General features: G+C 40.8%; 1 protein-coding gene across 3 annotated transcripts in view; it reads right to left on the bottom strand.

Annotated features, from left to right (window-relative positions):
- The window catches only part of LOC126416262 (host cell factor 1-like), a 111,239-nt gene that overhangs the window by 22,578 nt on the left and 74,644 nt on the right, over positions 1-14,017 (bottom strand). For all 3 annotated transcript variants that reach the window (XM_050083892.1, XM_050083893.1, XM_050083895.1), the window contains one exon: positions 652-856. In XM_050083892.1, the coding sequence (XP_049939849.1) occupies positions 652-856 (205 nt within the window). The remainder of the gene's footprint in view (positions 1-651; positions 857-14,017) is intronic.

The raw sequence follows: 14,017 nt of genomic DNA, 5'->3' as shown, positions 1-14,017 counted from the left end.
ACAACAAATCATGTAGTTGAGACTGTGATAACCACTAAAGAGGCATATAAATAATGTATTTATGATTAGCTCAGATTATAAAATTCACAGATCCAATACAGCAACACTAGGAGCAGAAGTTACGTACAGCACCAATTTACTGTGTGTTTTTCTAATGCTCAAGGTATCTTTAAAAGGATAAACAATTATCTTTCTTGGAGCTATTGTCTTCAGTATCACATACATTCATATTATTTGCCATTTTTTTCTCAACTCCTCTCCCCATCCCCATCATTCAACTTTTGTTTCCACCTAAATTTTGGGAGTCCACTTTCTAGTTCTTGTGCAGAACCTACTGTTTCTCCCTAAAATCTTCTAATGCAGTCCTTTGCTCCTACATTTAAGAAACTGGAAACTCAACACAAGATGTCTGGTTTTATGCTGTATGTACTTGTGAGCTATGCTCCAACAGCAGCTGTTCAATCTATTGATAATTACATGAACTATGTTCTGTTATGCTGTACTTCAAATTTACATTCATGGTTTAAATTTTAATGCACCTGACATGTTAATGACCAGTTTCACAGTCCATAAATAACTCCTAAAAGGTGATGCTGCTTAAAGAGAAGATAAATATAGCTTACACTGCTGAACTTTTATGTCATAACTTACCTTGTAACCACCTAACTTGTGTTGCTGGTCCATACCCCTTGTCATTCCTTGCTGCAATGCGGAATATGATGGCTGGTTTTGTTGTAGTATCTATATGTGCTGCTGCAAGTGATGCATTGCCCACTGTACACTGATTTGTTGCACCACAGTATACACGAACAAATGCTAACTGGCTTGGTTGTCCTGGCTGTACTTTTGGATCAGACTGTGAAGCAGAGAGGGTTTATCATTTTGTATACAAGTAATAATAACATATTCAACATTTAAAACTTACTTATTATGTAAATAATTCTCTCTCTCTCTCTCTCTCTCTCTCTCTCTCTCTCTCTTCCACGAAGTGCTACAATTTAGCTCCAAACTGCAATAAACAAATTATCTAATTACTATTTGTGTTTCTTGGTTTCATACATGTATATATATATATATATATATATATATATATATATATATATATATATATATATATATATCTCACACACACACACACACACACACACACACAAAGTACACTTCTTTCCCATATAGTAACATGCTGGCTAAGTGGCCAAATGTACCCCTTAGAGCAAGCTGTTCCAACCGAGCTCCAGGGAGCCGGAGCGCTCTGGAGCGCACACTGCGGCAGCTCGGAGCCCGCGTGGAGGGGGAAAGCGAACTCACTGCCCCCTGGCCGCATGCAGCCGCAACTGACGCAATAATCCGTGTTCAATGACAACTACGACTAGCCGCGGGAGCCCTGTACCTCTATTGGAGGATGCCTTTCTATTCATCGAGAGGGATGGGCATCCGCAGTGTCTTGTATGTCATAAAGTATTTAATTCTGCGAGGAGGTAAAATATACACCGACATTATACATGTCTTCAAGCAGCGCACTACGATCAGGTAGAAGGCGTTGCACGCAGAGAATTGGTAGCCAGGCTTAAGAACGACATACCAGGAGGCGTAATACGGAGGGTATCGAAACATGCAACATAGTTTGTGTTCTGTAATGCGTTTATAATTTTCAGGTGAATGAGAGCGGAGAAAACACTACTGAATCTGCAATTCGAGCAAGCTACAGGGTCGCTCACGTCATTGCGACAAGTGGTAAGCCGTTTTCGGTGGGACCACTCGTAAAATCGTGCATGGTAGCAGTTGCAGAATGTTTGTTTCCAAGGGAGGTGCAGGCAATTGAAGGGGTTTGCCTGAGTTTGCCTGTCGAAGCAAACAATGTCTCGTCAAATGCTGGATATGGCAGCAGATTTAGAGACACAGCTCAGGTAAAAAGCGGAGAGCTTTGTTGCATTTTAGCTAGCGCTTGGCGAAAGCACCGACATATCGGACTGTGCTCAGCTGGAAGCGTTTGTGCGTGGTGTCGACATGGAGCTGCAAGTAACTGAAAAACTCTTGGATGTGGTACCACTCGATTACACCGCAACAGGACGTGACATTTTTAAAGCTGTTTGTGAATCAGTGGACAATATAAATTTGCTGTGGGATAAGCTCCATTCTGTAGCGACAGATGCTGCACCACAAATGATCGGGCGTCACCAAGGTTTTGCTTCTCGTTTGAAAAATAAACTCAGGGTCAAATTCGGGAAAGAGATTTTGACTCTTCATTGTTTTGTTTGCCAAGAGGCACTGTGTGCTGAAACAGTAGAGCTAGGTGGTCTAATGAAAGATGTCGTGAAATGTGTGAATTTTGTGCGGCGTCATGGTATGAATCATCACCAATTCAAAGGATTCCTGAAAGATATGGAAGCGGAATATGGGGGTATACCTTACCACAGTACAGTTCGTTGGCTGAGTCGGGGAAAAGTTCTTGATGTTTTCTTTGCCATTCGTGAGGAAATATCCCTTTTTCTCGAAATGAAAGGGGAAGAAATGCGTTGTCTGAAAGATATAAAATGGATATCAGACCTGGCGTTCCTAGCTGACATAACTATGCATCTGAATAATTTAAATCTGTCATTGCAGGGCAAAGGGTAGCTAATCGTCGACATGCACGACCAGATCAAAGCGTTCATGGAAAAGTTACGTTTATTTGAGACGCAGATGAGTAATGGACATTTAACGTTCTTCAATCGTCTTGCTTCTTTAAAACTGCCTGAAGGTACTACTTTCGGCGATTACCAAGCAAAGTTAAAGCAGCTCATCACGTCGTTTGAAACACGATTCCGAGACCTCACTAGTTTGGAAATGGAACTTACGGTGTTCAGCACTCCTTTTTCAGTTTCCCCCGATGACTTGTCATCGTCACTTCAATTGGAGATTATTGATTTGCAAAATTCAACTTTGTTGAAAGAGAGGTACTACAACACGTTGGATTTGTCACGATGGTATCGTTCATTACAGCAAAAAACATTTCCCAAGCTTCACAACAATGCCACTCAGATCATCTGCATGTTGGGATCTACGTATTGTTGTGAGCATCTTTTCTCAGCAATGAAAAAAGTAAAAAGTAAGGAACGATCGTTTCTTCAGGATGCAACAATGAAAGCCATCCTCCGCATTAACGCTGTGAACACTTTGACGCCAGATATTTCCGATCTTGTAATGAAAAGAAAATGTCAAGCTAAAGAGGCCCAATAAATTTGTAAAACAGTTGTTCCTTATTTATTTCCTGAACATCGTATTTCCTGGTGTAGCGTGTCACTACGTCTTAGCAGCAAAGAGTATGAGGCTGTCGATCTTGTAAGACGCAGCTGGCACATCAAAACACTTGCCTTGCCGCCTGCCTCAGCCAGCCGTGCCACGTGCCGGCCCACTTGATTGGTCACAGCGAGCGACGCAGCTCCCTGGAGCAGGGAGCGCTCCGCGGCTCACAACGGAGCCAACGAGCTGGAACAGCCTGCCTTAGAGGCTCCTAGTCAACAATGTCATCCAACTAAATTCTACTTTTTATGGTTCTGTACATCAATCAGCAAAAATAAAATCCTTATAGGGTCACTTTGTTGTTGTCTGTCTGTCTGTCCATCTCACTGTTCAAAATCCTTTTCTTCAGGAGTGGGTAACTTTATCAAGTTGAAATGTGTGTCACATATTAAGGTCTACGGTCCACTGGAAATGCAAAAAAGGGAAGCGTCGATGTCAATGTCAACAAAAAATACGGCTATCACATATTTTAATACTCACAAACTCATTCATTAAAACCCAAAGGGTACTTGCCTTTACCTAGCATCGTGAAATGAAGCAAGGTTTCACACTACAGCCAAAGAAAAAAAGTGCAAAAATTATTAATTTGTAATTGCATCACATGAAAAAAATTGTCATTTGTTATCAGACTGTCTATTTATCTGTCCGTCTGTTAAGATTCCTTTTTCTCAGGAACAGGTAGACATAGCAAGTTGAAATTTACGTCACACACTAAGGTCTATGGTCCCTTGGCAGCACAATAAATGTTAGCTACTAAGTCAAAGCAATCAAAAGATATGGCCATTTATTTCACATATTTTGATACTTGCAGACTCACTCATTTGCATCTACAGGGTACTTGCCCTTGATGTAGAATCATGAAATCTGGCAAGGAGGAAGTTTTCACAGTACAAGTCAAGGAAAATATTAGAAAATTGTTCATTTCTTCTGTTATTTGTTATTCGTTTTCATACTTGAAATAAAAACACCCTCAATAGTCTTGGAATCTGCGGGCCCCATATCTTGGCAATATCAATGTCGATAACAGGTAAAAATTGTCAAGATCCTCAATTTACGAAATGGATGAACTGTCTGTGTACATAATTAAGTTCGTATAGAACCCTCAAAGGCAAGCCCTAATCGCACATGACCAATTTTTGAAATGATTAATATACATAAAACTTGAGATGCATTACTGAAGCGATTTTCAGGATTATGACACTTTTCTTGCCAGGACGAGTCATGTAAGATATAGTGCTCCTTTTATTTTCTGAACAGTTGAAGGTAGTGAAACCAGGATATGGCAAGGGATAGTACGCAGAGGGCAACATAATTATGTCTTAGATTTATATTATGTCTTCCTTTGAACAATGTGTGGTTCTTTAGTAGATGCAGGGGCGGGGAACAGATGCCATTCATGAACAGAGAATTCAGATATTAATTTATTCTACATCTAATAGCAAATAATAAAAATACTTAACTTTGCTCCATTAGTAGCAGCATCAGCTGCTAACAGTAGACTTGAATGTTGAAACATACACATATACAAAAGATTTATGAACCTGTCACTCTTCAATGGACAAATCAACACAGAAAAAGACCGTTTTCTATTTCACCATCTCAGATTTTCTGGAAATCTGGCAAAGGCATTCTGTTGGCATAGACTTACAAGGGAACCTCCACATCGCACCCCCCTCTGATTTAGTTATAAGTTGGCACAGTGGATAGGCCTTGAAAAACTGAACACAGATCAATCGAGAAAACAGGAAGAAGTTGTGTGGAACTATGAAAAAATAAGCAAAATATACAAACTTAGTAGTCCATGCGCAAGATAGGCAATATCAAGGATATGTAAGCTTAGGAGCACCGTGGTCCCGTGGTTAGCGTGAGCAGCTGCGGAACGAGAGATCCTTGGTTCAACTTTGCCCTCGAGTGAAAAGTTTAATTTTTTTAATTTCAAACAATTATTGTCTGTCCGTCCGTCCAATGCGATGTAGTATGGTTCGGAAAATATTCATTGACCTTGTTATTTAAGTCGCGAGCTATATTTGCTGGATTCATATTGCCCACGGAATACATCTCACCTATTTAATGCACTCTCGTCCAAAGTAGCGAACAGTCAACTGCCAGCCAGTGAGCCTCGTTAGCAGGAATACTCTCTCTTCCGTGTGCTGTAGTCAACTGACGTCGTGTGTTTCGATGTTTGTTTAGGTGTAGCGTCCCCATACTACGGGGCAGTTACCTCGCATCGGACGGACAGACAGACAGATAATAATTGTCTGAAAATAAAAAATTAAACTTTTCTCTCGAGGGGAGACTTTAACCAAGGACTTCTTGTTTCGCAGCTGCTCACTCTAACCACGGGACCAAGGCACTCCTGAACTCCCGATCTCCTTGATGTTGCCTACGTTGCGCATGGACTACTCAGTTTGTACGTTTTGCTTGTTTTTTTTCATAGTTCCACACAACTTCTTCCTGTTTTCTCGATTGATCTGTGTTCAGTTTTTCAAGGCCTATCCACTGTGTCAACTTATAACTAAATCTGAGGGGGGTGTGATTGGGAGGTTCCCTTGTTAGAAAAACATGGAATTTTACTGAGTTGTGTCAACTTGTTTCATAATTACAGAGGTGCAAAGTTAACATAAATGGGCACAAAAACAGGAAATGGTACTTTTTAGAATTGCTTTAGAAGCCAACTGCAACAGACCTGGGATGCATAGGTGTCATTTTTCAAAACCTTCCCTACCAAATATAATAATATAAAGGTTAATAAGAAAATTCTTTTCTATACAAAATTTAAAGTTTTAGTTTTTTTTTTCAGAAATACACATTTTACAATTTCAAAATTTATTCCATGAGTACCTAGTATTGTTGTAAATTACATATCAAAATATAAATTTGGGATGATAATTTCTTCATTGGAAAAAAAAACAGGGAAAGAAAGAAACAATACTGAAGCTCTCTTTTTCAATAATTCAAATTCGTACTCATGTTAATTATTACAACATTACTAATACGGACATTTTCATGAAACTAAACATGAACACTGTTGTGATAAAGATCACATAAATAGTCCACAGTAAAACTAACTATTAAGTAACAGGATCTGTTTAACATTTTAAGTTTGAAAAGGCTTCGTTTTGTACACATCACTTTCAAGTAAAGTATAAGTTCTTCCAGTAGGAGTCACAGGATTTACTGTCACCAGAACATCAGCATTTCTTGGATATAAGGAGGATGTAGATGGCCCAGCTGGATGAAGAAAAATTATTTTTACTTCATCAGGTTCTTCATTTTTCTGCAAGAAGTACTTGAGGCACTAGTTTGCTTGATAGACAACAGTGGTATAGCCTGATGTGTCTGGTAATTTTAGTTTTTTGAGTGAGATTCTGACACTTCCTTTTAACAAACTTCTGAATTCTAAGAAAAGTTTTTCACCAATATTTTTGATCTAGTTTTCAAAATGAAGGCATGGTACTGATGCTTTCCTTTGATAGCCAATGATTGTTCAAAGCAATTTTACACGAAACATTCTGATTCAATATAGTCTTCTTAAGTTACATATGCTAAGTTTACATTGATAATGTTTTCTACTGTCCACTGAAAAAGTTGCAGTGGGCTTCGTAATTGGTATTCACAGGGTCTTTGCAAACTGGAATGAGCTGCCAGTCTCTCTGCAGATCGTCCAGCACCGTCACAAGCCCCTTTGCAATGTGCTGTGACAAAAATGTGCCACTCTGCTTACACTTCAAAATCTTCCGCTTGGAAACTGAGGTTTGAGAAGCTCTTTTTGTTTTTGTATTGGGCAGAACACCCATCTGAAAAATAGAATAACTTTTTTGGAAGGTTTTGATCTTTGACTGTCATGTTCTTTTTTTCTCTTTTAAGTATATACAGCAACTGTGGTGTGCTCTAGTGAATCAGAAACAATGTCATGAGTAAGATGTTCAACTTTGTTTTCCTCTTTGAAATATATAACAAAGAGCCACATATTAACCCATTGCTTTGTCCAGTGGTAACTCTTGAGCTTTATCTTGTAGAACTGTGTGGTAATTTTCAGAAAAATCACACATGACAAAGAATTCAGATTCTTCCAGATTTTCTTTTGTGCAGTTAAGAAAATATTCCTGCTGCCTGAGAATGAGGTAATGCTGAGATTAAGAGGACAACTTGCTGCAGAATAAATCAAGCTCTTCTTTTCTCCAAAATATCTAAGACTACAACCCACTGGTGAAATTGTACTTTTTTAGTTCAATTTTCAGCAAAGGAGTCTTCCAAAATTTTACACATCTCATTCCCACCTGGACAGTAAGCACATTTCCCCATCTTATAATCAACAGACGATGTGTTACAAAGCACTTTTGTGAAGCACTGCTTGTAATTTTGAATTTTAACTCTTGTTACAGTTTTCAATTTAGTATTTACTATCATTAGTTTCATGTTTTGGTGGTCTGTGCACACACAAATAGTGTCTGTGCCACTTTGACTAGCTAACATACAATGTTTATGTCTCAATTTAGCAAATTTAGAGAAACTTATTTTCATGCTGTCAAACTTCTTTTTAAAATTTTTGTATGCTTCTTTAAGGTTACACAATATGATGTTTTTCGAAAACATTTGCTATACTTCCGTCTGATTCATTAACTGTCACAAAGCCATTAATACCTGGCACTGCCCTGCTAATTACATCCTTCATAAAATCAATGTGCAATTCCCACTGTGTCTAATGGCAAGCATTTCCCTGGGTTGTAAATTTGAACCTTCTGAAAAGCTTTTTTCTTTTGCATTCTTTTTGACTGACTGGGCATTTGTACTCATGCATTACCATTCTAATGTTCCAATTATCTGGTAAACATTTTAGAAGCATTAGCCTTTTTGAACAACTTGTACAACTGGAAAACTTATTTTCCAGATTTTTTAAAACTTTACATTTCTCAACATCACTTTTGCTTCTGATGACAAACTTTCAGCACAAGCAGAAAAAGAGTTTATGTTTCACAGTTGCGGAAACTTTTCTTGCTTTAGATCTCCAATACTTCTCGTATTTCATTTTTCTCTTTTCAGTGGGAGACTCACCTAACCGTTCAAGAGATGTATTAAGTGACTGATTAACCTCTGAAGTAGTTATAAATTCTGTATCAATGTACAATAATACTTTTGAGTGAAAATGATCATGTTCAACATTTTCAGCACTTAAAAACTGCGCATTTTTAACATAGTAATTTCCTTCCTACATTTATCACAAACTTTTGAACCACTGACCATTTACAAATACAATTCAATTCAGGCATACCATTTATGATAACTTTATGGCTCTGTAATTCAGGAAAGAGTTGACATAGCTCAGTAAAGTTTCATACTTTTCTACATCCATACCAACAACACACACGTGCTAAATTTCAAGAAAATCTGAGATGGTGGGGTTTAGACCTTGTGCTCATTTGACACTGATAACCTCAATACAAAGTCTGTTCAGAAGATGTTGAGCCCGGGCCACTATGAAAGTCTGTAAAGGTTATTCAACTGGCAAACACACAAAAATGGGGTCAGTGTATGAATGTTTGAACTTAAAGTGGCTGCAGGAAACATTGTGGCGTAGCTGGCGGTGCATGCATTTGAAAGTGCAGCCGACCGGATAGTGGCCGAAACTGCAATTTAATTGTGGTAACTCTTGTACCAACTGAGATAACGAAGCAACATATCACATCACTTTTATTGCTTGTAGTGACGGTGCAATAAAGTTACTCTGTAATCTACTTGTGAAAACAAAACTGATTATTTTTGTGTGACCATATAAAGAACATTGCAAGTATGTATGATTATGATCTCCTCCCAAACCCCTGGATCGATTTCAACCAAAATTTGAACACAAACAGTGAACTTTACAAAATCAGCACAGTGGTTTCTCCTAGCTCCAACAGGAGTGGAGATACAGGCGAAACCATGTTTTTTCAGCCCGCCAACCAAACAGGCTGCCTGCACGAGTGGCAGGTTGTATGGGGAGTAGAATCAGAAAGCCCTGTTACGGGAAAAAAGGTTCTCCAAGCCCCCACTGTTCATGCTGCCCTGCACGACAGATGTGTTGTGGCAGTAGCCTATGCTTGCTTCATTCACCTGTTCTGCAGGGGCTATACATGTAGATGGTCACGGCTGGATGCAGATTGATATGGAGATGGATAGAGAAGGGGAGGCACAGAGACAGGGATCCGCTGGGATGGACAAAGGAAGGTGGACGAAGGACACTGACAGAGAGAAGTGGCACACGAAGGACACAGAGAGGGAGAGGAGGAGATGTTGAGGGGGTGGGGGGGAGGAGGAGGGGCTGAGAGCGGGGGAAGAGGAGGTAGATGGGGAGATGAAGGTTTAGGGAAATAGATAATGAAGGGGATGCATGGGGGAGATGAATAGGGTGATGTGGGGAGCAAAGAGGGGGGGGGGGGGGGGAGGAGGAAGAGAAGATGGACAGAGAGAGTGGAAGCATGAGAGGGACAGTGAAAAGGGAAGCTAGGAGGGAATGAGCAGACAGCTTAGAGAAGTTGATGGGCAAAGTGGGGGGTAAGAGGGATGGAGAGAGAGGAGGGGAAGGGGGGATGGACAGAGAGAAGCAGTTTATCTGGTAGCAAAACTGAAGTAGATAGTTCCTGTGAGTTAGTATGGATACAACTCATGTTTGGCAACCGGAATAAAATAATAATTGGGATCCTTTTACTGACCTTCCAACTCGGATGTTACAATTGCTGAAAGGTTCAAAGAAAACTTGAGTCTAATTTCAAACACATACTCGACTCATACAATTATAGTTGGTGGTGACTTCAATTTACCATTGATAAATTGGTGAAAATGTCTGTTTAAATTCACAGGTACGCATACGTAAAGCATGCTAGTGGCAAGACAAAAACACTGCCTTTTCTGTGTGACAGCAATGGAAATATTATCGATGATAGTGCTGCTAAAGCAGAGTTACTAAACACAGCCTTCAAAAATCCCATCACCAAAGAGGAAAAGTAAATATTCCAGAATTCGAATAAAAAGCAGCTGCCAATAACTTTAAGTAGTGATCCTCGGAGACGTGAAGCAACTTAAATTACTTAATAAAAGCAAGGCTTCTTGTCCAGACTGTATACCTATTACGTTCCTTTCAGAGTATGCTGATGCAATAGCTCTCTACTTTAGAATTGTATACAACCACTCACTCGATGAAAGATCCATACCCAATAACTGGGAAGTTGCCCAAGTCATACTAATATTACAGGCCCGTATCATTAACGTCGGTATGCAGCAGGATTTTGGAAGATATATTGTGTTCGAACATTAGAAATTAGCTCGAAGGGAATGGTCTATTGACACACAGTCAGCATGTTCTTGCTACACATAATTAGCTCTTTACTCATATGAAGTGTTGAGAGCTATTGACAAGGGATTTCAATGTGATTCCGTATTTCTAGATTTCCAGAAGGCTTTTGACACTGTACCACACAAGAGGCCTGTAGTAAAATTGTACGTTTATGGAATATCGTGATGGAAAGTCATCTAGTAAACCAAGTGATTTCTGGTGTTCTCCAGGGTATTGTTATAGGCCCTCTGCTGTTCCTTATCTATACATAAACAGTTTATAAGACAATCTGAGAGAATGTCTTAGGTTGTTTGCACATGATGCTGTCATTTATCGCCTGTAAAGTCATTAGAATATCACAACAAACTGCAAAACGATTTAGACAAGACGTCTGTATGGTGCAAAAGATTGGCAATTGACCCTAAATAATGGAAAGTGTGAGGTCATCTAAATGACTGCTAAAAGGATCCATTAAACTACAATTATACGATAAATCAATCAAATCTACAGGCCATTAATTCAACTAAATACCTAGGAATTACAATTATGAATAACTTAAACTGGAAAGAAAACACCGAAAGTGTTGTTGGGAAGGCGAACCACAGATTTTGTTTTATTGGCATAACACTTAGAACATGCAACATATCTACTGAAGAGACTGCCTACACTATGCCTGTCAGTCTTCTTTTGGAGTACAGCTGCATGGTGTGGGATCCTTACCAGATACGGTTAACAGCGTACATTGAGAAAGTTCAAATAGCAGCAGCACATTTTGTATTATCGAAAAATAGGGGAGATAGTGTCGTGGACATGATGCAGGATTTGGCGTGGACGTAATTAAAACAAAGGTGTTTCTCACTGCACCAGAATTTTCTCACAAAATTTCAATCACCAAGTTACCTTCCATTTGGAATGTGGAATGCACTCAATGAATGTGACAAGACTTTAAAAACGATTGAGCACAGCAATCAGTCATCCTTTCCTTTCAAGCTTTTTTAAAGCAAATCCACATTTCGGCAAGTGCCTAACCATTATCAAAGCACTACCTCATAGGTTTAATACATGTCCTAGTGAGTCACTGCCCTGTTGTTTGGTGTTCTGTCACAGTTCATTCAAGACTAAGACTAAGACTGAGTAGTACTGAATGAACTGTGACAGACGACCGAACAAAAGGGGACTGATGAACTAGGACATGTATTGACACTACGAAATAGTGTATTGATAACAGCCAGGCACCAGCCGAAATATAGGTCTGCTTTATGAAAGCCTGAAAGGAAAGGACAACTGTGATTCTTGAGTTTCTCCCGGCATATTTGATAATCAAAATAACCACAGGTGTACTGCCGGTCTACAGTGTCCAACGGGCACAATATTTCGGCAATCACACATGTCGCCATCATCAGGTGAACTGACGGACTGAGCTCCTGTGAACGTGCTGGCACGGAGATCCGTACGCTATAGCTGCTCAGGGGGAACTGGGTTCGGTCACGGCGGCGGCCGATTTGAATACCTTCCAGCCGCGGCGCGCTCCCCCCGCCGTCCGCGCCCCGACTATGTGGGTAAATGCCTTCATCACATCTGTAATTCCGTGGATTTTGTTAAACACCTTGATAGCTTCAGATTGGATGAGTCAGATATCATGGTGAGTTTTGACGTCGTTTCCTTGTTTACGAGGGTACCCCTGCAAGAGTCACTAGAATTGATTAGTCAGAAGTTTGATGAGAAGACCACTGAACTTTTTAGGCTTGTCTTGACTTCCAGGTATTCTCTTATTAACAGAGAATACTACAAACAAATGGAGGGAGTCACCATGGGTAGCCCACTCTCACCGGTGGTAGCGAATTTGTACATGGAGAACTTCGAGGAGGAAGCCCTGTCGTCATCCGAATGGAAACCTACTTGCTTTTTCCGTTACGTGGACGACACGTTTGTCATCTGGCCACATGGTATGGATAAACTTCTCGACTTCCTTACACATCTAAACTCCACACACCCCAACATCAAATTCACTATGGAGACTGAAACGGAGGGTAAATTACCTTTCCTTGACGTCTTGGTCAAGAGAGGGGCTGACGGCACCCTAGGTCATGGGGTGTATCAGAAGACAATGTACACTGATCTGTATTTGCACGCAGACAGCTGCCACCACCCTTCACAGAGGAATGGGGTACTTAAAACTCTAGTACATAAGGCGCGCACTATCTCTGCCACAGAGAGTCTACCCCAGGAATTGGAACATCTGAGAACTGTATTTCGAAAAAATGGGTACTCAGAGTGGCAGATTCAACGTGCTCTCCGCTCAACCACTACAGCACAACCTGTGGAGATGGATGAAATCACGAGGGAGGAGGTAGGCACTGCGTTTATTCCATATACAGGCGCACTCTCGGGGAAAATCGCCCACATTTTGAAGAAACACTGGGTCAGAACTGTGTTTTGTCCTCCAAATAAAACTCGTGCACTGGTGGGGAGCGCCAAAGATGACCTCAGTTTGAGGAAGGCTGGCGTGTACCACATTCCGTGTCAATATGGCAAGTCGTATATTGGTCAGACGATGCGTACCGTCGAGGATCAATGCCGTGAACACCACAGGCACACTCGACTGATGCATCCGAGCAAGTCGGCGGTCTCTGAACATTGTTTGTCGGAAAATCACGCTATGGAGTAGGACCGCACGAGGATTCTGGTACAGACGTCAAGATACTGGGACAGCGTTGTTAGAGAAGCCATCGAAATTCGCACCAATGATGACCTCATAAACCATGACTGTGGCTATAATCTTAGCAAGGCTTGGGAACCAGCGATTGGGTTAAGCAAGAGTAAATCGAGCAAACGTATAGTTGTGATGACCACGGCAGACAGAGCCATCACACCGACATCATCTCAGACGCTGCCGCAATCTGTTCCACTGCGTGACCATGGCACGGGGCGCGGACAGCAGGGGTAGCGAGCCGCGGGCGGAGGGTATTTAAATTGGCCGCCGCCGCGACCGAACCCAGTTCCCCCCGAGCAGCCATAGCATACGGATCTCCCTGCCGGCACATTCACAGGAGCTCAGTCCGTCAGTTCACCTGATGATGGCGACATGTATGATTGCCGAAATATTGTGCCCGTTGGACACTGTACACCGGCAGTACACCCGTGGATATTTTGAAAGGACAACTGATTGTTGGGTTCCATCATTTTGAAATATTTTATTGATGCCAACCTACAATGGGAGAAATGATCGTCATAATAAAACAAGGGAAATCAGAGCTCACATGGAAAGATACTGGTGTTTGTTTTTCCATGCACTGTTCGAGAGGGGAATAATAGAGAATTATTGTGAGGGTGGTTCAATGAAACCTCTGCCAGGTACGTAAGTTTGATTTGTACAGTATACACATAGATGTAGATGTGGTAAATTCACACCACACCATGAAT

Source organism: Schistocerca serialis, chromosome 8 (assembly GCF_023864345.2).
Source record: "Schistocerca serialis cubense isolate TAMUIC-IGC-003099 chromosome 8, iqSchSeri2.2, whole genome shotgun sequence".
In the NCBI taxonomy this organism is placed as follows: domain Eukaryota; kingdom Metazoa; phylum Arthropoda; class Insecta; order Orthoptera; family Acrididae; genus Schistocerca; species Schistocerca serialis.
Note: the sequence above shows the minus strand (reverse complement) of the source record. Positions and strands in the feature narration are given on the sequence as shown.